The sequence below is a fragment of the Populus euphratica genome, unplaced genomic scaffold (assembly GCF_000495115.2).
Source record: "Populus euphratica unplaced genomic scaffold, PopEup_1.0 scaffold44.1, whole genome shotgun sequence".
In the NCBI taxonomy this organism is placed as follows: Eukaryota; Viridiplantae; Streptophyta; class Magnoliopsida; order Malpighiales; family Salicaceae; genus Populus; species Populus euphratica.
Window position 1 is genome coordinate 1,519,031 of NW_011499865.1, and position 23,413 is coordinate 1,542,443.

At 35.0% G+C, this 23,413-nt stretch overlaps 1 protein-coding gene across 3 annotated transcripts in view; it reads left to right on the forward strand.

The window, feature by feature from the left end:
* LOC105125990 (ARM repeat superfamily protein) overlaps nt 1–23,309 on the forward strand; it is a 24,112-nt gene extending 803 nt beyond the window's left edge. Inside the window, exons 2-37 of one of the 3 annotated variants that reach the window (XM_011026683.1) lie at nt 751–918; nt 1,007–1,096; nt 1,266–1,402; nt 1,505–1,595; nt 1,701–1,783; nt 1,913–1,977; nt 2,199–2,240; nt 2,553–2,705; nt 3,614–3,678; nt 5,478–5,565; nt 5,692–5,770; nt 5,851–5,959; nt 7,844–7,903; nt 8,083–8,201; nt 9,631–10,012; nt 10,114–10,298; nt 10,398–10,470; nt 11,047–11,197; nt 11,290–11,459; nt 11,590–11,940; nt 12,356–12,523; nt 12,644–12,937; nt 13,632–13,808; nt 14,221–14,484; nt 15,091–15,189; nt 15,305–15,489; nt 15,901–16,236; nt 16,961–17,114; nt 17,224–17,334; nt 17,713–17,880; nt 19,984–20,110; nt 21,290–21,439; nt 21,515–21,630; nt 21,711–21,770; nt 22,686–23,089; nt 23,133–23,309. In XM_011026683.1, the coding sequence (XP_011024985.1) occupies nt 751–918; nt 1,007–1,096; nt 1,266–1,402; nt 1,505–1,595; nt 1,701–1,783; nt 1,913–1,977; nt 2,199–2,240; nt 2,553–2,705; nt 3,614–3,678; nt 5,478–5,565; nt 5,692–5,770; nt 5,851–5,959; nt 7,844–7,903; nt 8,083–8,201; nt 9,631–10,012; nt 10,114–10,298; nt 10,398–10,470; nt 11,047–11,197; nt 11,290–11,459; nt 11,590–11,940; nt 12,356–12,523; nt 12,644–12,937; nt 13,632–13,808; nt 14,221–14,484; nt 15,091–15,189; nt 15,305–15,489; nt 15,901–16,236; nt 16,961–17,114; nt 17,224–17,334; nt 17,713–17,880; nt 19,984–20,110; nt 21,290–21,439; nt 21,515–21,630; nt 21,711–21,770; nt 22,686–22,856 (5,241 nt within the window). In that variant the 3' untranslated portion in view covers nt 22,857–23,089; nt 23,133–23,309. Of the gene's footprint in view, nt 1–750; nt 919–1,006; nt 1,097–1,265; nt 1,403–1,504; nt 1,596–1,700; nt 1,784–1,912; nt 2,020–2,150; nt 2,241–2,552; nt 2,706–3,613; nt 3,679–5,477; nt 5,566–5,691; nt 5,771–5,850; nt 5,960–7,843; nt 7,904–8,082; nt 8,202–9,630; nt 10,013–10,113; nt 10,299–10,397; nt 10,471–11,046; nt 11,198–11,289; nt 11,460–11,589; nt 11,941–12,355; nt 12,524–12,643; nt 12,938–13,631; nt 13,809–14,220; nt 14,485–15,090; nt 15,190–15,304; nt 15,490–15,900; nt 16,237–16,960; nt 17,115–17,223; nt 17,335–17,712; nt 17,881–19,983; nt 20,111–21,289; nt 21,440–21,514; nt 21,631–21,710; nt 21,771–22,685; nt 23,090–23,132 lie in introns of those variants that run through there. The other 2 variants (XM_011026685.1, XM_011026684.1) reach the window with 2 other exon arrangements.
* The last annotated feature ends 104 nt before the right edge of the window (nt 23,310–23,413 follow it).

Consider the following 23,413-nt stretch of genomic DNA (forward strand, 5'->3'; position numbering starts at 1 on the left):
TTGTGTGGCCCCCCCCCCCCCCCCCTTCTTGAGAGCAACTATCTCGACATTAGCTTATTGCTTAAGGTATGGGAGAGAAGGATTAGGTTTTTGAAGAATTCGCATTGCTTAAAGGTTAGGGTTTTATGATAATTGGAGTATTGCAGGACAATATTTAAAAATAGGTGAAGTTGAAAAACATTACACTTATGCATTGTTATATGCTGCTTGTGGATTCTTGGGTGCGTAATGTTATACCTAGATGGGTCTTGTTTTGGGAATTGATTGGATTTTGGTGTGCATCCTCCACTCATGGAACCTTTGAATGCATAGCAAAGCGAGGAAGCCAAATCTATTTGACTAAAAAATCGAGAGACCCTATATCTCTCTTGATTTAACCAGTTAGACTAAAAAATAATTACCAAAAAGAATACAGAATCCTGGATTGATTGAAACCTTTGAGAATTATAAAAAGAGCAGGGAGAAGCAGTCAACTCACTAAACAAAGCCTAAAGTAGCGTGCTGTTGGATTCAACTTCGGATATCAAATAAACCCTTTCCAGTGAAATTACAAAAATGCTCTTGTTCCTAAAAGACCTGTGCCACTTGGAAGATTTAGGATTTCTTAAGACCTTAAAGTGATGTTCAAAATATTATTTGCAAATTCTGCAAGCGATGAATTCCCTTCATTACTTATCACAATGCCTAGTTTACCCTCTCCTTCTCTTCCTTGCTGGATCAGAAATTGTTAAAGCATGTTTATTGTGCCAGGTTCTTGAAATTTTGAGTCATGTCAACAAGAGAGTGAAATATCAACATGAGATTGGTTTGCCATTACAAGAGTTATGGAAACTGTATACCGAAGCCAATGCCACTGCAATTGTCAAGAATTTTTGCATCGTGTATATTGAGATGGCATTTGAACGGGTAAATATAAAGGTATGTGCATCTGTATTTCAAATATAATCGTCTTGTTGTTCACTTTCAATTAAACCTTTTTTCCAATGAGTCTTTTATCATGTTATAGGAAAAGGAAAATATAGCACCTGTGCTTGTTGCTAACATCTCTAAGCTTCCTCTTCAACATCAAGAGATTATCTTGAGAATTGTTGCTAGGGTAAGTTTCAGCCTTCACTACTTTTCAACAATTTTGATGTCTAAAAAATATGTTAGGAGTGGAAGTTCTGCAAAAAATAGAAAAGGATTTTTCATAATAAATCTGGTAAAATGATACTAACTTTAATAATTGAAGATGGCTAATTGTGCTTATCTATGCTTGGTTTTAGGTGATTGGTGAATGTCATGCTAATGGGATTGATGAAGAAGTTGCTGTAAAGTATAGATCAGTGAATGACTATCAGGACAGAGAATTATTTGCTGAGTTCTGCCTTCATTTAATGTTATACAAGCAGTCATCTCAAGGGTCTGGAACTAAGTTCATCATAAGAGCGATTTGATCTTTCAAAAGTTTGCTTGTCAGGAAAATTTACTCATTTACTTTCTCTTCTTTTATTTTTTATTGCAGAGGAGGATGCTCACCTGGACTTTCAATTGCTCAAAGCAATCGTGTTGCAGGAAAGAATCCCTTAAAAAATGAAGAACTTCTGATGAGAAAGGTGAAAATAGAAGCTGAATATCATCTAATCTTGGAGATTATAGATATTTTCCTTGGTTTTCAAATGAGATGTACTTTTTTTTTTTGGCTTTTGTTTTATGAGCAGTTAGGGGTTTTGAATGTTGTTGACGCAATGGAGCTGGGTCCAGAACCTGTTTATCCCCTGTATCTGGTTGCTAGCGCAGATAGGTACAGATGTTCTTTTGTTTTTTTTTCTATAACTAGAAGACAAGTTTGAATTTCTTTCTCGATTTAATAGTGTTAAATATATTTGATACTTGGACTGTGATTTTTTGTTTGCTGATTGATGTTTTCAAGTCAAGAGGCAGTTATTAAGAAGGGGGAGGAGCTCCTGAGGAAGAAGGCAGCGAGTGCTAATTTAGATGATTCAAACTTGATGAACAAACTGTTTTTACTATTCAATGGTATGATTGTTGATTCATTTTGTCACTTCTGCTTTATTATATTGTTACTGCGTTTTGAATTAAAACATGAAATTGTTGATTTCTGGGTACCAACAGTTCATGTTATCTCTCTCTGTTTTTTTTTTTTATTAAGAAGGGGGAGGAGCTCCTGAGGAAGAAGGCAGCGAGTGCTAATTTAGATGATTCAAACTTGATGAACAAACTGTTTTTACTATTCAATGGTATGATTGTTGATTCATTTTGTCACTTCTGCTTTATTATATTGTTACTGCGTTTTGAATTAAAACATGAAATTGTTGATTTCTGGGTACCAACAGTTCATGTTATCTCTCTCTTTTTTTTTTTTTATTTGGTGGGGTTGGGGGGGGGTGAGGTAAGTCTTAATCCCCTTTTGTATGCCCAAGAGAGAAGTGTCCTGAGGAGGGTGAGGTTGGGGATCTCACCTTTGCTTTTACTTGATACTTTTTATAAAAAATATATTTACACCTGTATTACTGTGCATCTACAAGTCTGAACAAGATACTTTGTTGCAGGTACTACTAGCACTGGAAATGTTGCTCCAGAATCTAAAGTCAACCCAGCAAGTGTTTCTTTGAAAACAAAGCTGATGTCTGTATTTTGCCGGTCTATTACTGCCGCAAACAGTTTCCCAGCAACTCTGCAGTGTATTTTTGGTTGCATATATGGTAACTATGAATTTTCATTTAATTACTTATGGTTTTGATGCCAAATCTTGGAGGGGTTGTAAAAACTCTTCAAGCAGATTATAACTGTGGTGCTATTTGATGAGAAAAATTGAGCTTTGTGATCCTCATAGAGGCTTCAAGTAATCTGACAAACCTGCATGACCGAAAACTGATTTTTTAAATGGTAGATGCATGGTCAGCAAGGAGTAAATGCACAATGCACTCATTTACTTCTATTGTTTTTGTTGATTCCACCATTTGATTATTAGTGAAGCATGAAAGAAGTTATCAATTATTCTATCAATGTTTTCAGACTATGGTTGCTTTATTCAATAGCATAATAGACCGGTTAGTGATTTCGGTTTAAGTTGAGAGGAAAATTATGGTGTTTTGCTTTTCTTTTTCATATGCTCACTTCTTTTAGAGTCCTCTAACCTTTAACATACAAATTGATGAAAATTTTACCAGTAATTTGGCTTATCTGTATGTGGAACTAGAAATAATAATGAGGAGTCTCCTTTTCTTTCAGTGAAGAATAGATGTTTTAAGGCATGCACATTGTGTTTATTCCTCACCATTGCCATCTTAACAACAATATTCTTGTTTGGGTTCTATTATATATTTTGAAGGTGTTCCTTTTATTTTATGTTATATTTTAAACAAGACCTATTTTAGATCATAGTTATATTTAAAATGTAAAAAGGAGGGGAATAAATGGGGGTGGATTGTGTGTCGATGCTAGTTTGTGTATGCAATTATCTTTAATAGATGATTTGGGGAACTCTCTCCCCCCCTCCCCCTCCCTGTCTCTCTCCCTCTTGCCCTTTCAGTTTAGGAATCACATGCCAAGTTTGTGATATAAATTTGTTGCTGATGTTTTTCTGTTTTGAACTTCTGGAATGCACTAGGAAGTGGTACCACCTCAAGGCTGAAGCAATTGGGAATGGAATTCACTGTTTGGGTGTTTAAGCATGTAAGAATCTTATTGTTCAGTTTTGGATTTGTACTTTAAATTTTCAAGCTGGTTTGATCAAGGGACCTTTGACCTTTGGCTCAAGCGGTATAAAGGATCAGGTGAATCCCTTACATTTTAACATACCTTTGCTAAACATACCTTCTCAAGTTGGAGAAGAATGAACATAGATTGAAACTGCATATTATGTCAAATTGTATTATCATGTCAGGTTTAAAATACTTTATTATTGTATTTGTTCCAGTGGAAGATTTCTTGAACAAGAAGTACTCTTGACACATTTTCATAGCTTTCTTAGTAGCTGTCTGAAGTCCTTTACCTACCAATTAGTGATGTACGTAGAGAGAGGTCTTTTATTTACCTACCAATTAGTGATGCACATAGAGAGAGGCCTTTTATGCTTCTGTCCACAAGTGGTACACAGTGAATTTGAGGCCAAAGTTTGCATTGCTATTGAAATTTAGTAGAACAGATTTCTTTTCTTGACACATTTTCATAGCTTTCTTAGTAGCTGTCTGAAGTCCTTTACCTACCAATTAGTGATGCACGTAGAGAGAGGTCTTTTATGCTTCTGTCCGCTAGTGGTGCACAGTGAATTTGTGGCCAAAGTTTGCATTGCTATTGAAATTTAGTAAACAGTTTCTCTATGTAGTTTAAGAGTCAGGGTTATTATTTTTTGACAAGTCAGAAAACTATAATTTTTATCCTCGTCACCAATGGAGAATTGAGCCGAAGTAACTTAACTAAGTCCATGCCTGTTATAGATTTTTGCAATTATGTGGACTTTTCACTCAGCTGCAGGTGTTGACTATTGCTGACTTTACTAGACCATTATTGCTGTTGATCACCATCACCAGCAATAGTCAATGGTAAAACAGTTCTTAATGTTGGACACCTGCCTTGGCTGCTGCTAGCTGCATGCTTCCGTCGCCAAACATTAATGTTCAAACAGTTCACAATTATCTCAATTTACAGCAGGCTAGAAGAAAATGGAGACACCTGAAAATGCTTTTTACAATGATTATTTTCTGAAAAAATGTTTTTATCCATGAAGCAATAGCCGTAGACAAGCCCTGTTTTATATGAGATTATGAGAATCTTGTATGTTTTCCTTGGCTTGAAGCATATCATGTAAAGTTCTTTAGCATTCATACCAGATTCACAGTCAACTGTATTTTAGGAGGTTAAAGTTCTGGGATTTTTTATGGTTTAATTAGCTCATTACCTAGGCCCTGTTCGTAATCATAGTTCTTTTATACATAAGTATTTCTGTATTTTTAAGAGGTTAATGTTCTAGAATATTTTTTAGTTTATTTAGTTCATTACCTAGGCTATGTTTGTAATCGTAGTTCTTTTATACATAAGTTTTGCGCTTTTTCTTTATTTTATATTGTGATCTTTTACTATTTCAGTTTTTCCAGACTTTTGTCTCCCTCATGCAAATCCTAAAAGCCTATTTCCATATTCTAGAATCTTTTTGTAACTCTAGCCATTTCCCAATAACTTGTGCTAAAATCAGTTCATTCTCGTCTTTGAACTGCAAGCATATTCTCTATGGGTTTACCATATATTTTGTTTTTTTGCAAGTTGCCAAACTATCGATCAATCATTGATTGCTTCAAAGAGGACAGGTTTTTTTTGGCAAAAAAATGATTATTGATGATAAGATCATGTTTCCACTTCTATTTTCTTTTATCTCACGTCTTTTCACTTTGAACTCTGCAAAGAAAATGTTGATACAATTTCACGTTCTTGTTTTTACTTAGTCATTATAACATTCTTTATTTTCATATGTACAGGCAAAAAGTGATCAGCTGAAGCTCATGGGCCCTGTTATACTGACTGGGATTCTGAAGTTACTTGATGGTTATTCAAGCTCAGATTCAGGTGTCATGCTCACAGAGCTCTTTTGATTCCCTTGTCTTATCTATATTAAAACACTATGGTCGGAATCTGATTGATTCAATTTACTTCACATATCAATTGAGATTGATTTTGTTTACTTCATTCCAGATGCTATTGCTAGGGACACCAAAACATTTTCTTTTCAAGCAATTGGATTACTTGGGCAGCGCCTTCCCCATCTCTTTAGGTGCTTTGTCCTTCTCCTTTCTGCTTCTCTGTATCCATATATGTGACAATAATCTGGTGGCCATTTCCTTTCATTTTCAGAGACAAGATTGATATGGCTGTTCGTCTTTTTGATGCATTGAAAACTGAGTCCGAATCTCTTCGTTTTGTTATCCAAGAAGCAACCAGTTCTCTAGCTGCTGCATACAAGGTATGCTTGGATTCACTTTGTTAAATTACAATTTTTTTTCATCCTGTCAGAGAAAAATTTTACTCCCAGAGGTTTCATTGTCAGCATGCAATAGCTAGATTTGTTATGCTACAAGCTGTGTTCTTTTTGAAAGCTGCTTCATCGTGGTTTAATTTTTATGGTGTTTCCTATATGTTTATTTCTTGATCTCTGCGTAGCTGAGCAGGCCCCCATTGTGCTCCTTTTAATTTAGTTTGGTCATATACTTATCAGAATAAGGATAAAATACAAGACTGGCTAGGAAGAATTAATTTTCATTTACTTGTAAAGAAAATAGGTATTTCTATTTTTATGTTCAGTAAACATTGAACAATTATTTTTTGATAATCTATGTGACTAAACTTATTTGTGAAAATCATTTTAAGGAAACATGATGTGTCTTTATTTTCAAATGGTCTGATTTATTTGCTTCAAGCTTTCTTGTCTCTCTTGGAAGTCTCTGATATTTCCAAAGCCCAAACTAAAGCTACTCAAAAACTTTTGCTTTATCTTGAACGTACTAGTCATTGACATTTGTTATGTCAAGTTCGCAGATAGGGGCTTTAATACATTTCTGAGGGCTGAGTTGATAATCCATACGACTAAGGTTTTTTGTGAAAATCATTTGAAGGAAATATGATGTCTTTATTTTCAAATGGTCTGATTTATTTGCTTCAAGCTTTCTTGTCTCTCTTGGAAGTTTCTGATATTTCTAAAGCCCAAAAGAAAGCTGTTCAAAAACTTTTGCTTTATCTTGATCATCCTAGTCATCGACATTTGTTATATGCCAAGTTGGCAGATAGGGGCTTTAATACAGTTCTGAGGGCTGAGTTGATTGAACTTCTAATCTGTCCCCCATTATCTTGGCAATTCTAGGAGAAAAAACAAGTTCATATAGGAGAATAATCTGGTTTGTCCATGATCAAGTTCGTATAGGAGAATAATCTGGTTTGTCCATGATGATATATAGACTGAAATTATAATTGGTTGTTATTTTTGAACAGACTGATGTAAGATTGTGTTGAATGAGAAACTTAGTTGTGAGAACAATTCAGGAATCCCAACTGAAAATTTTGATGTCTGGTTTAACTACTGAGAAATTTCTGAAATTCATAAAATGATGTAGAGAAGGGATTGGATGGCCTAATTACCATATTCATTTTCTTTTACTTTTTTTTCTCCTCTTCAATGTTTCTGGATACCCACTTTTAAGTTGCTTTCATTTTTTTGGAAGTCTTTTAAATTCCTTTTAAGATAATGATTTTTCCCTACTGCTGTAACCTGTGAAAGCTGCTAGCCACTTCAACAAGCTTCGCATTTTGACCAATCCCAAAGACCACTTTTATGCCTCTGGCACCTGTTGTGACCACTATTATTGCTGTTGCAACCTATAGTGTCATTACCACTGTCAGCACTGCTGTGCTGTTCTCATCATCACTGACAGCACTATAACCTTAACGGCTTGCCAACTATCACCAATTGCTTCCAAAATACCATTATCTCTAATTTCATTATTAGAGCTACACCAGAACAACTAATGTTGTCATTACTGCTATAGTACTCTTCAACCACTTGTCATGTATCTGATTGCTACTAATTGCTGCACTGATCTTCATGCCCATTCTATTCATAGCATGGTTCAATCTCAAAGTTTGAATTTTAGTGCTTGCTTGCTGCAACTGGTGGTTTATCTTTTGAAACACAACCCTCAAACTCTTCAATGTTCCTGAGCTAGATCTTATTTGCTTTCTGTTTTTAAATGTTAATTTTTATTTCCAGAATATAAGTACTTCTTTTTAGTCATAAAACTATCTCGACTCACTGCCTATTTGATGTTATTAATCAGTATGCATTATTGGTCTTCAGGGAGCACCGGCTACTGTATTGATGGACCTGGAGACTCTTCTTCTGAATAATTTTCAAGCAGTATTGAACAACTTGATATCTTCATTTTTACTTGTTCACCTTTACTTTTTCAACTGCTTTGAACTATGACACCTTTACCTTTTCAACTGCTTTGAGCTATGATTTTCTTACACTTGATTCTGGTTTATTTACAACTTGCTGCTTAATGATTTGAACTTGAATTATGTGGTGCCAACCAGGAACAAAATGAAGTACGTTTGTGTGCAGTGAGATGGGCAACATCTTTATTTGATTTGAAACATTGTCCAAGTAGATTTATATGCATGCTTGGTGTGGCAGATTCTAGGTTGGATATAAGGTATTGAAGTTTTACATTCTGCATTTATCCCACAGCAGATGTTTGCTTTTGTATGCTGTGGCTGCTACTTGCTATCATATTGCCAGTATTCACAATATTTCTATGGCTCATATCAAGATCCTGTACAGATAAATAGGACTTGTAGCATATTAATGTTTGATCTTTGATTACTTCTCTTTTTCTTATTTGCTCATTGATAAAATGTTAGTATCACTACAAAGTTTGGATCAATTGTCTGTACTTGTGGTTGGCTGTGCACATGCTTTGTACAATAGTGAAATTATTAGTTAGTTATGGTGTGTTGCTCCTTCACTGACATGAAAGAAGGCCCTTCTATGATAACTATCTATCGAATCTACTTTTATGTGAGTGAGTAATCAATACACTTGGAGTACCTAATAATCTCTCCTGTCACATATTGTGATTTGATGTTGAAAATTCTATTACTCCCTCAATCCCTAAATAAATCTCTCCTGTGCACATGCTTTGTACAATAGTGAAATTATTAGTTAGTTATGGTGTGTTTCTCCTTCACTGACATAAAAGAAGGCCCTTCTATGATAACTATCTATCGAATCTGCTTTTATGTGAGTGAGTAATCAATACACTTGGAGTACCTAATAATCTTTCCTGTCACATATTGTGATTTGATGTTGAAAATTCTATTACTCCCTCGATCCCTAAATAAATGTCCTACTTTCCATTTTCAGCAGCCATGACGCAAATGTCCACTTTCCAATTCTCATTCAGTGTTGAAAATTCTATCACTTCCTTAGTCCCTATATAACTTCCTACTTTCACTCATTTCTCCTTATTGTCCTCTATCATTTTTCAAATTTACTAAAAACAAGAACATTGAGCAATGTAAAAATAGTTAGAGGTAAAAGTGAAATAACATTTTTGTAACAAAAACCACTAGTTTATTTTTTTGTTCCTAAAAGACTTGTTCAATCTCAATAATTTTCTTCTGTTCCAGGGCTTTTGAGGTGGTTGAATCATTTTATTTTATTTTCATTCGGCATTTTGAATGCAGATTCTTTGTTACTTTATTCCACACATGTTGAGTCTTTTATGTTTCCCATTCTTTTTTATTGGAACCTTTCTTGTTTGCTGTAATGCTTTTAAATATATCAAACGTGTTCAATTTGTCACCATACAGTATTCCTGTGGCATTTATTATTCAAATGTGGCAGGATTTTTAAATTCAACGAGGAGTGTCATTTTAAACTTTTGATTGTCATAGTCGTATGGACAATAAACAGAAAATGAAAGGGGGAGAGGTGGATGTATTCTTCTATTACTGCATTAGAGTTTCCAATGTCTTATTTAGTACCAATATACAGTGAATTTATCACAAGGATGGTTGATTTCACACTATAAATTTTCATTATGGAAACCTAATACTGGCCTGCGCTCTCTCTCTCTCCAGGGAAATGGCACTTGAAGGCTTGTTTCTTGACAAAGACATGGGTCAAAGGAGAAGACAGAATATTGATTTTAAATACCCAAAACTTGGAGAGATGTTGGATTATATTGTTAAGCAGCAGCCAAAATTGTTAGAGTCAAGTGAAATGAGGGAACAAAAGCTTCTTTTTTCATCTAAAATGTATGTGGCTATGATCAAGTTTTTGTTGAAGTGCTTTGAGTCAGAGTTGGACCAAAACAACTCTTTAGGGAGATCAACTGAATTCCTGTCTTCAGTGGAAACAATGTGCTTACTGCTAGAACATGCTATGGCATATGAAGGCTCTGTTGAATTGCATGCCACTGCTTCCAAGGCATTAATTACAATTGGATCTTATCTTCCAGAGGTTTTTCACAGTTTTCTGTTCCTTTATATTGATTTTATAGCTTATTTTTTTCCTTTGTTGCATGTCATCAAATACTTCTTTAACTCGTTCGCTCTCTCTAGATGATCGCATCACACTATGTGCCTAGAATATCATGGCTAAAACAATTACTGAGTCATGTAGACTTAGATACTCGTGAATCTGCAGCACGCCTCCTTGGCATAGCTTGCTCTGCTATTCCTCCCGCCACATCATCAGATCTAATTTCTGAGCTACTTTCTGCAATTTGTAAAACAAACAATTTAAGGTTTGTAGTCCATCAAATCGAGTTTCTAGTTTCTGGCGGTAACAATTTCTGATTCTAGATTTTACGAGTTTTCTTCTTCTTGTTTTTTTTTTTTTCCAGGTTTGAGTCACTTCATGGAATGCTGTGTGCAATTGGATATGCTACTGCAGAGTGTATGTCTAAAGCGGTTGCTGTAAGTTGCATGTTTCTGCAACACCTCTACTGAAATTTTTCTTTTAATGAAATCAGGACCTTACTTAAACCCTTCCCTAGCCTTGTTTTGAGCAAAGTCCAAGCACTATATTTTCTGTCACTGGTCATCTTTAATTTTTTTAAGAATATGTCCTTTCCATGCTGTAATTGCCCACAGTTCTATCACTGCAGTGCAATTTAACAAATTGATGAACACAACCACTATCTTGGACAATCAGAAATGTGCAGAGGTAAAATCAAAGTGGGAAACCCTTAGTATTTGGACATCATAGAAAAATGTTTCTTCAAGGTTATTTGGGGTTTGTGATGCCACAGACCCTAATGTCCGTATCACAACTGCACATGCCCTTGCTAAACTTACAAATTAGGTTTGCATCTCTTTTTGATGTTTCCATGAAATGGAGACATTAAGTCTTATTTGGTGTCATTTTTATCTTGCTATTGTATTTTTCTCTGTTTAGCATTCACTAGTCATTTTATTTTTATATTTTAATGTACTTCTTCAATTTCCATTTTACCAATTTGTATTCACTAATTCTAACATTATTAACTGCAGATCCCAGGGACATTGTTTCAGAAAATACTTAAATGCCTGACTGATGTTGCTAATTCCGAGACTGCAACATTGGCCTCTATTGCTATGCAAGCTCTGGGTCATATTGGATTACGTGCACCATTGCCTCCTCTTGTTGATGATTCTAGTTCAGGTGGTGTTCATAGATACCAATAATAGCTTGCAGAAGGGGAAAAATAGTAGTAAGGGTCAGTTAATAACATTATTCCATGGTTAAAACTGCAGTTGACATTTTGATACTCTTAAATGAAAAGTTGAGCAAGCTACTCTCCGGTGATGACAATAAAGCAATTCAGAAAATTGTTATCTCCCTTGGACACATCTGTGTAAAGGAAACATCTCCTTCACTCCTGAATATTGCCCTTGATTTGATTTTTAGTCTCTGTCGGTCAAAGGTTTGTAGAAAATAAATATTTTTCTTTTATGATCCTATCTTCTAGTGTCACTTATCCACCTGCCTGTGATTATTGCTATAATTCTTTGCTGGGCTTTAATTTAGTTCATATTTGTTTTGGAGTTTCATAGGTTGAGGATGTCCTGTTTGCTGCTGGGGAGGCTCTGTCATTTTTGTGGGGTGGCATTCCTGTCACAGCTGATGTGATTCTCAAAACTAACTATTCTTCACTTTCAATGACTTCAAATTTTCTTCTGGGAGACATAAGCTTATCTTTGTCAAAATACAACCCTAATGAGAAATGTGAAGCTGATGAAGATTACCACGCCACCATTAGAGATTCAATTACTAGAAAACTCTTTGAGACTCTTTTATACAGTAGCAGAAAAGAAGAACGCTGTGCTGGAACCGTTTGGCTACTATCACTGACAATGTATTGTGGTCGTCACCCGACCATCCAACAAATGCTTCCACAAATTCAGGTTTGACAATAGTTAAAAGGGCAATATCTGCCTTTTTATCTCCCACATATTTTAATTATGATCCCCTTTCGATTGGAATAAGTTCTTCCTCGAGTTGAGCTCTATATCTTTCTGATTTGGCATGCTTACTCTGGTCTTCACTGTAAGGTAATGAGTTTGTGGAGTATCTTCCACAAATACATTGCACATTAAAAATTTCATCATTCATTTAACTGATTTATCAACCAAACTTCTAGTTTTTAGACATTTTATGAGAACACAATTTTCTTTCAGCAAATGTTCTTATCATCTGAATATTCTACACAATTTTCTTTCAGGAAATGTTCTTATCATCTGAATATTCTATTGCTTTCAGTTTCTTGTATTTCTGTTGATGCCATGAGGGATCAGTTAAATAATTTTCAAATGAATGCAGGAGGCTTTTTCACACTTGCTTGGTGAACAGAATGAACTTACACAAGAGCTAGCATCACAAGGTATGAGTATTGTCTACGAACTTGGCGATGCGGCAATGAAGAAAACTTTAGTAGATGCACTTGTAACAACTTTGACAGGTTCAGGAAAGAGGAAAAGAGCTATCAAGGTAAAAGCCTGCCTTTTTTCTTTTTTGGGGAAAAACATGCTATTTATTATCTTCTCCTTTGGTGCTTTTTATATTTTTATGTCGTGTTGAGGATGATGTCTGTAGCTTTTTAATATACAGCTGGTAGAAGACACTGAAGTTTTCCAAGAGGGGACTATTGGTGAAAGTCTGAGTGGAGGGAAACTTAGCACTTATAAGGAGCTATGCAGTCTAGCAAATGAGATGGGCCAACCAGACATGATTTATAAATTTATGGATCTGGCTAATCATCAAGCTTCTCTAAATTCCAAGAGGGGTGCTGCTTTTGGATTTTCCAAGATAGCCAAACAAGCTGGAGATGCCCTCCAACCACACTTACAACTATTGATTCCACGGCTAGTTAGATACCAATACGATCCTGATAAGAATGTGCAGGTAAACAAAAAAACCCTCAACCAAAACAAAAAATCATTTAGGTTTGTGTTTACTTTCAGAAGATATTTTATTAGTTTCCATATCTAGTTTTCCTATATATTCTAAAGAGGTTTTTCCATGGAGAGTTAAGGAAATATATTTATTAGATACAATTTTTCCAAGATAGAAAACAAGGACTTGTTTGGCTTAACTTGAAAATATTAAAAGGAACAACCATAAAACTTTAAAAGTTTTCCTATTTATTCTAAAGAGGTTTTTCCATGGAGAATTAAGGAAATATATTTATTAGATACAATTTTTCCTAGATAGAAAACAAGGACTTGTTTGGCTTAACTTGAAAATATTAAAAGGAATAAACATAAAACTTTAAATGATGAACCAAACGAGGCCCTTATTTTTATATTGCAGAATTTGGAAAATAACCATTTTGTTGCTTTCCAATTTTCTGGAAAAGAGGAGAAATAGAAAACTCTTGTTTCCAAGAAAACAATTCTTATTCTCAGTTAGCAAATGTGTTTTCTTTATTTTTTTTTTTTTGAAGATTTCTGGAAAACTGAATTTTTTTTGACAAGTAAACGCAGCCTTAGTTGTTCCTGAATGTATGATGAACTATGAAGTTGTCTGATATCTAATAAGTAGCTTAAGTAATGTCCTGTCCCTTTCTCATTGCTCATTGTTCTTTCATCAATTTTAGGATGCAATGGCTCACATATGGAAGTCATTAGTTGCAGATCCAAAGAGAACTATTGATCAACATCTTGACTTGATTGTTGATGATTTAATAATTCAATGTGGATCTAGGCTTTGGCGTTCACGTGAGGCTTCCTGTCTTGCCCTTGCAGATATTATTCAAGGAAGAAAATTCGAACAGGTGATGTACTTACCATTTTGCATATAGTTTTGTCTTTGTTGACATGGCCTAATCTTTCCATTCATTTAGTCCTTGATTTAAGATAGGAAGTATTCCCTTGGTTTCCAATGTGTTATGTGCCTCATTATGTACTTACAAGTGGTCTCGTGAATTTATATGATCAATGTCTTGGTTCATGGATGGGCCATTGTAGTCCTGTACTTATCTCAACAACTAAAAGTAAATAGTATTGATAGCTTAGAGCAACTGTCTCGTTAAATATGACCCATACAATTTCCATCCTCATGCAAATTCACAAGACCACTATATTAATTGAGATGAGTTTCTTGCATACATTCTCATCATAATCCAACTCTAACATAAGTAACATCTCCACTTTGTCAGTTTGATTTATCGAATTATTCTCATTCAGGTTGGAAAGCATTTGAAGAAAATATGGACAGCAGCATTCCGTGCCATGGATGATATAAAGGAGACTGTCCGAAATGCTGGTGACAGATTATGCCGTGCTATTTCTTCATTAACAATACGGCTATGTGATATTTCACTTACTGAAGTATCAGATGCTAGAGAAGCAATGGGGATTGTTCTGCCTCTGTTGCTGGCTGATGGCATTTTAAGTAAAGTTGACAGTATTCGCAAGGCATCAATTGGTGTTGTTATGAAGCTTGCAAAGGTTGGATATATTTTGCAATGATATCATATTGAGTTGATAGAAAATACCTGCATTTCTGATTACATTCTACCACCTTTGTTTGCCCCATGAAACACCAATGTGTCAGTATATCGAAGCCACCTTTGAAGGACAGATAGTAAATGTATTTAATATATTATGTTTCATTTTCATGACATATGCATAGCAAAATGTTAGCACATATATCCATGTGTATCTATGCATTCAAGACTTGAACCGATCAACATATGTATGTGTGCAATTATGTTAAGCAAAGCAGCACATGATGTAAAAACCAGTGGCTAGGAAAGAAAAACCAGATTTCTCCATCACTATCTTAACCTAGTTATTACCTGCTAGGGTAACCGACTCTATCTTCTCAATTTTTGTATTCGCTTTAAATATGAAATTCCTAACCATGATCACACAAGTGCTTAATTATTACAAATAGAGATCTTTCTTTAATTACCAGTTTAACTGTTGCACAGTAAGTTTCCGTACTCACATCTTGCACTTCATCTGGCTAGTTACAGTGATGAGTATTATTGACCTGTTTTCACTATCAACTGCCTCGTTGAAATAGTAACTGTTTTTGCGTCTTGCTCACAGGGTGCTGGGATTGCACTTCGTCCACATTTGTCTGATTTAGTTTGTTGCATGCTGGAAAGTTTGTCAAGCCTTGAAGACCAAGGTCTCAATTATGTTGAGGTTTGTGTCAAATTAGCGTTTTATGGAAGTTCCATGCTCATCTTTTTATTCAGTTAGTCAGTTGAAAAAAGCAATCTTGTTTGCTCAATTATCAATTTACCCTTTTCTCTTCTAGTTGCATGCAGAAAATGTTGGAATACAGTCAGAGAAGCTTGAGAATTTGCGGATTTCAATTGCAAAAAGCTCTCCTATGTGGGAAACTCTTGACCTATGCATAAATGTTATAAATACTGAATCCTTAAATCTCTTGGTTCCTCGCCTTGCTCATTTGGTTCGATCAGGTGTTGGACTCAACACTAGGTGAGTAAATGAGCTTTTTTATTAATCACCGTAATTAGGCTAACAAATAGTAGGATCTAAAATTGGGGAGTCTGAATTACCTAATTCTTTTTCAAACAGAAGCTTTTAATCCCTAGTCAATTTTGAACAAATAAACAACTAACGTTTGTTATACTTGGAAGAAAGTTTACCTTTTATCAATCAACTAGCTGTCCTGCAGCAATAATGTTGTGATTTGATTAAGAGTTAAGTGAGATTATTATTGCAGAATTTCTGTTGAAGGTATCAAGAGTGAAATCAAAATTTTTTTATCCTTGTTTGCTACAGAAACAAGTAGTTTATGAGAGTTGTAGATGTCTCTACGTGAACAATTTTAGTTGAAGCCAATGGTTGCTGATAGTGTCCATATTCTCGCCACGTTTTATGTTGCAGGGTTGGTGTGGCCAGCTTTATCAGCTTATTGATTCCAAAAGTTGGAGCAGATGTAAAGCCATTTACAAGCATATTATTGAGGGTGTTGTTTCCAGTCGTTAAGGAGGAGAAAAGTGCTGCTGCAAAGCGTGCGTTTGCAAGCGCTTGTGCCATGGTTCTGAAGCATGCTGGTCATTCTCAGGCCCAAAAGTTAATTGAAGACACTGCAGCTTTGCATACTGGGGAAAAGAATGCTCAAATTTCATGTGCAATTCTTTTGAAAAGTTATTATTCTGTGGCATCTGATGTTCTGAGTGGATATCATGCAGTAATATTTCCAGTTATATTTATTTCAAGGTCTGTATCAGATCATCTCTTTTAAAGCTAACATTTTAGTTTTGATGTGACTTGCAGTTTTAGAAATTCTTATTCAGGAAATTGTGTTAGTTGCTCTAAATAAATTAAAAATCAATCGCTGGAGCAATGTTGCAAACATAAATGAGTAGAAATCCTGTTGGAATTGAAAATTGTAGAATCTCTCCCACTCCTCTCTCTCTGTAATTATTTTGTTTGACTGCCAGGTCACTGTCATGTAGCTCCCAAAGTGGCTTTAAGTGACGTAAGGTGATTGAGGGTTGACCTTGCAATTTTGAGCTTGTTTGACCTTGGATTTTATGAACAGTGAGCATTCTACATGCTACGTTTATGTCTCAAGGGATACAAGACTAGCCTTGCTTTCCTGTAAATTTCTCATTCCATGTACTATTCACAATATTTTTGATACTGGAATATCAAAGCTATTCATGTAATGTTTAATTATCTTTTGCAACCATATTACTTCTAAATACAACTTCTCTAGAGTCATTGTATTCCTTTCCACTTATTCTCAGTAAATGATGTATGATATCAGTAGCCTTAATTGTTTCATTCATTCTTCAGCCTTAATTCCTTTCACCTATTTGGATGATCTCTAACAAGTTTTTGACACTTTCAAAATATGTTTAATTGCTGCCAATAAAAAGCTCTTCTTTTTGCCAATAAAAAGCTCTTCTTCAAAAATTAATGTCAAACTCTTATTCAGATTTGAAGATGACAAGAATATTTCTGGCCTATTTGAGGAGCTGTGGGAAGACAGTACAAGTGGTGAACGGGTCACCATTCAATTGTATTTAGGAGAAATTGTTTCTCTTATTTGTGAAGGCCTTGCATCATCATCATGGACAAGTAAAAGAAAGGTAATTCTGTCTTCACTTCTACAGCTGGCTTCTAAATTGATTGCAATTGTTGATCCGTTTGTGTGTTGCTCACAAGTATAAGATGCATGGTTATTGCTTGTACATGCAGTCAGCTCAGGCAATTTGCAAGCTTAGTGAAGTTATGGGTGAATCATTGTCTTCTTATCACCATGTTCTGCTCGATTCTGTAATGAAAGAACTTCCTGGTCGTTTATGGGAGGTAGGAATGCTCATCATGCACTTTTATATGAGAAATGCTACACTTCACACTTAGAAAATAGAAAATTGCCTTTTATTTGTATTCACACCACAGTTTAGTGTTTACTATAGATACTTGAAGTAATAGTTAAGAATTGTAATTCTATGATACCATGTGTCCTTGATTATGGTGACCTATTACTTGAAGTGATAGTTTCTGGCACTGCACTTTCTTGCAATAAAAGTGGAGTGCATTGCTAATAGTGCCACCATGTATGTGACAACTGGACAAAGATTATTTTGTGCCACCCATGTATGTGACAACTGGACACAGATTATTTTTACTGTTTTCAGTTACATGCTATTAAAATTTTCTTGCTGATGATTACCAACGTAACAGGGTAAGGAGTCCCTCCTATATGCAATAGGTGCACTTTCTTCATCCTGCCATAAAGCAATTTCCTCTGGAAATCCTGTAACCTCTGATGCTATTTTGAATATTGTATCTTCCGCATGCATGAAAAAAGTGAAGAAATACCGTGAAGCAGCTTTCTCATCTCTTGACCAGGTACTTAATCGGCAATAATTCTGGAAAAGTATTGATAAAAATGATTCCTTTTTAAAATAATATCATTTTTCACTCCATTATTGCCGCCGCCTTTTTTTGTAACACATCATTCAATAGCAATTACTGGATTCTATAGTTCAAGCAAGTTTAGAGAAGTTCTGATTCAATCAACTTCAGTTCATGAATAATACACAGTGCTGGTTAAGTCCAACAGAGCCTTCAATCTTGAAGGCGACCCCAATAAGGACCTCACTCCCTCCCTCCCTTGTCAAGTCTTGTCAAATTCTTCCAAAAAAAAAAAACAAGAGTTTGACTTTTCTTTCATATATGTACCCCTGCATGGGGGGTGAGCATATGCAAAGTAAAGAGAGATCAGAGTTTCATGTCAGATTGAATTGGGTGTCTTGATCAAATGTCCAATCAACTGATGAAGTGTATACTTTAGTTGGCTTGCAGTCCATCCATTTTTTCAGACTGTTGAATAAGATAAATTGCTTTATCTTAACAAGAGGATAGGAATGATTACTATCTAGTCTGAATCTAAACTTTCTAGTTCCCTATGTTTCCACTTGAGACATTACTGGGATGCTTGGAATTTTTAGTTGTGAGAGAGAGGAAATTGATGAGAAGTGAAGCTCAATCTGTCCTGGCTGACAGAATTTTTAGGAACAATTCATATCTAGTCTGAATATAAACTTTCTAGATCCTTGTGTTTACAATTTTCAGTAAGCAGTCCATCCGACTGTTATTAATATTAGGTAATATTATATTTTTTAATGTAGGCCAATTTCCAGAATATCTAAATCTCTCCACGAAAAAGGGCCTATGATATTACTCGTGGTGGTTTCTCTTCCCATTATTCCATTTGTCTTCTACCCAAACATGTAATTGAAAATCTTTATCTCACTTCGAACTAAACTGAATCCAGACACATTATGAAGCACTATTTTCAACTCAACTAAAAGCCTCCACTCGCTGATGCAAGGCTTTTCAGAAATGGCTCATGGTTATTGCTGAATTTAAACTTTGTTCAGTTCCCATTAATGTTTGTTCCAAGAAGTGTGGCACACCATTTAGTAAGCAGTCCATCCTGACTTCTATTAATATTTATGGATATTAAATTAGAATTTAAGGTAGATCAATTTCCAGAGCATCTAAATCTCTCAACCGGAAGAACTTGTTGATGGAAAACAATTATCCCAAGAGTTTATGTACCAGATTTAAGCTTGAAGTTACTGTTTTTCTGTTTTAATTATTTTCTTAGTTAATTTTGGATTTTAATTATTTGTTTTCTACCTAGCTTAAAACTTTTAATTTAGTTAATATTTTACTATTTAGGAATCCTAATGCTAGATGAATTCTATTAATTAAGTTTGTTTTAATTAGAAATCATTTCCTTCCTATGAAGAATTTTAGTTTTAATTAAGAATCATTTCCTCTAAAGGATTCTAGAACTAATATAAATAGGAATGCCTTTTTTTTTTTTTTTTTTTTGGGGGAGATCAAGACTATTATTTAGATTTAATAAAAAAATACTAGATAATCTTCTCTAGAATTCTCTATAGTTTGGTCTGTCGTTTAGAGCTTGAGAACTCTAGTTTTATCTTTGCTATACACTGCATCAGACGTCTAAAATTCATCTACACCCTTCCTCATATTCCATCACAAATCAACATTAATACCAAATTTAACAGCCCTAGAACAGCCTCTAAAATCAGATTCGGAACAGTCTCAGTTGGTATCATAGCTTCAAGTTCCTCATTGTTGGACTAGGAGTACTAGCATCTCTATATAAAGGTTATGTATTCTTTCAATATTTTATTACAGTTTAGGAATAAAAATGCCAGCAATTTTTCTTTGATTGTTTGATTCAATCTCCTCTAATGTGTGACTCTTCATAACTCTAAATGTGATTCCTATAGTCTATCTACTTCCTTCCTCATATTCCATCATAAATCAACATTAATACAATTCTAACAGCCCTAGAACAGCCTCTAAAAGTCAGATTTAGAACAGCTCCTAGGCTGTTCCACATCATCTTTTCTGTTATTTTTATTTTTTTTAACTATGTGTAAGTTTTGCAATGTGTACATTTCTTCACAGGTTATAAAAGCTTTTGGTGATCCGAAGTTCTTTAATGTGATTTTTCCTCTATTATTTGGGATGTGCGAGTCTACTGCTGCCAATAAATCTGGGTCAGCACATTTGGCAAGTGATGCTGCTGAAACAGGTTTCATTCAGATGCTATATTTATGCTATATATTTCTTTCTATTTCTTTGGCTGTTTCATTGAGCTTTATTAATACCTAGTTGAGCTGGATACAGAAGCTAAAGCTGATTGTTTTCAGTTAAATTTGAAATATGACCATCACCTAGCATTGAATGTGTCTATTTCAAGTTTCTGATGGTATTGAAGCTTATCTGTGCGAAGTTTGAGATTGGATCCAGTGAAAATTATAAAGAGATTCACTAGATTTGAGTGTGTGTGTGTAGACTAAAGCAACCATATCATGAACAAATGATAGCAGATGCTGTTCCAGTGGTGTGGAGGTTTCTCTGCTCAACATGTTGCTTGTATTATTCAGCAATCCATTAGTGTCTTGTTGATGTACAGAATCTGGATGGGTTGGACGCTAGTGTGTTTGTTGACTTTATCGATAGAAGACATTAAAGGGGCTTGAGTGCGTTGCTCCAGCTTTCCTTTATGCCATCACTTTTTATAGAAAATGCTTAATTGTGTCAAATTCTTATGTTTAATTCCAATTTCAAAGATGGACATCGCAAATAATACTGTGACAAATGATTAACATCTTTGTATGCATGCACAGGTTTATTATCTATACTTGTATGAAATATTGATTCACGAATTCTTAGTAGGGCTTACAGAAATGTTTGTCAACATTTAATCTTGATGCTGTGCTATGTCTGTATGAGGATGCTGTGTACTGTGCTGCCTCTTTGCTGCACCGTGGTTTCTTCACAGTTATTTGTACAAGGAAGGTTACAAGAAATGGCAACACCTTTTAATGACATTGAACTGTGATAAGTGCATTCACTAGAGCTCAAGTGATTATAACTTTTTCATCTTTTGCTTGCTGCATGTATATCTTCATTTCTTGAAGCATACTCTTGGTTGTCATTTATAAAGAAAAAAATGACTAGAAGTGACTTTTTAAATTTGGAATTAATGTTATCCATGCTTGGGCATTCCTTGTTTCTGCACGCAACTAGTCGTCTTTTCCATGAATCCTTCTGTACTATATCCAAAGTAATATTTCCATGACAAATACAGGCGATGGTATCAGTCATCCTTTGACTGTTTTAATTGATTTCTTTATAAGCAAGTTGAAGTATCATTGGTTGAAGGAAACCTTCTAGTCTGAGCATATGTTTTCCTGTGTGGAATCAGATAATGTGGACCCTGCTGTGCCTCTTGAAAAGATTCTTGGCTGTGTGATGTCTTGCATCCACGTGGCACATTTAAATGATATTTTTGAACAGAAAAAGAACTTGATGGACCTGCTCTTGATCTCTCTCTCGCCTGGGTTTCAGTGGACAGGTATTATATTTTACAAATTTCTCTGATATGAGTGTTGTGAAACCGTACTTCTAACTCTTGAACTGTTCTGGTCAGTCAAATTGTCGGCATTTTCATTAATTAAAGAACTTTGCTCGAGGCTACAGAGCATCCTGGTGGAGGCTTCTAAGGGAGCCTCTCAGCATGATAGCGCAACTTCTTTTGTTCAGGAGGTATTAGAGTTCATCTTTAATCTTGTATTTAGCTGAATCTTCTTGCATAGACTTCGACTAATTATTCTGTTTGTGCACAGCTGTTCTATTCTGTATCACCAAAGATAGTTGAATGTATAAGCACGATAAAGATTGCTCAGGTATGTCATCAATCTGGAAAATTCTTAAGGATAGTTATGCCTCAAGTGCTGAGGCCTCTTTGTCCCCTTTCTTGTTTATGGCTCTTAAGGAAACATAAACAGAAAGAGGTAGGTGGGTTGAATTCAAATAGCAAACAGGACTATTGTGGCTTTGAAAGTTTAAAAATAAAAAATCACATGCAAAGCATAAAAGCTTCATCAAATGATTTAATAATTTATTCTGCTATGAACATGCTGCCAGAGAAGTCTTGATGCAATAGCTGTGTTATCTCGGAATTGTATATATTGTTCTTCAATTGTCCATTCGATGCACCTTCAATTCTACTTTGTGTAATTTGAAATAAAATAAAAATGCTCGAATGAAGTTGAAGGACTTGGGGAGAGAATGCCCTTTGTTGCAATAGTTAGCTACAATGTCTCTAGCATCGCCACACATGCATTAAACATTGTTTAACAGGCTAGTAATTTGCCGCAATTTTGTCATCTCAAAATGAAAATTGAAGACAAAATGTTCGAGGGTGTAGAGTGTAGACAGAATAAAAGGTCAAAACCCACTGTATCTCTAATCTCCTTGCTAAAGGATTTCTCCAACAAGTTCTACTTGTTTCAAAGGCACGGTTTGATTTTTGTATTTGAAACTGTGTTTGGCTTGAAAAAACATCAAATTAATGTTTTTTTTAGTGCCACCCAATGATTTTGATGTGTTGATGTAAAAAAAAATCATCCAATGATTTTGATGTGTTGATGTTTAAAAAAAAACAACATGAAGAAAAAATTATTTTAATATATTTTTGAGCAAAAAGTACTTTTGAAAAGCACCATGCATCATAATATCAAACACATAATATTCTCTTCCATTTTTTTTCCAATGTGTTTTATTTTATTGCTTACTGATTACCTGTTTCTGAAATTTAGGTTCACATAAGTGCTTCAGAGTGCCTTCTGGAGGTCACAGGTCTTGCATCAGCGCGCTGGACAGATGTAGGGTTCAAGGAAGAGCTTCTTCATCAGTATGAAGTGGAGAAGAATGAGGAGGCAAAATCATATTTGAAAAAATGCATTGACATCTTTGAAAATCTAGAATGAGAATATCCAAGCCAACCTGGACTCACCCATAGATGTGAAACTGGCAAGTGCATGCTTAAATCTTCGAAGAGGTAAAGACGTTTGGTTTGGTTTGGTTGGTGCCTGCTACGTTACGATGTGTTCTTGCCAATACAAAAGCTGTCCGATGACAGTGAAGCTGAGTAGTGAGGGAGACAAAATTGATTCAAATGTATCGTACCTGCATGATGATCGAGTAGTTCAGAACTAAAGATATATACACACACGCTATAAGAAATGCCTAGCGAGTATGTCAAATTTACATTGGTCCTTCCTGACCAATTAAATATATGCACACACACTATAAGAAATGCCTAGCGAGTATGTCAAAAAGAATCTAATTAAACTGATACTTCACTCTTTGTTTTCAGAGATCAAACAATATTCTCCCGAAATTCTTTAGCTACGCTAAATCCAAGCCCAGTTTTCTGTCAACATGTAGTACAAATCATTTCATTGCTTTGGTGGGTTTCGAATTTAATGACGTTAACTATTGTACAAAATGTAGAAGTTCAAGCGAGGAAGGAGGATATTTGGCG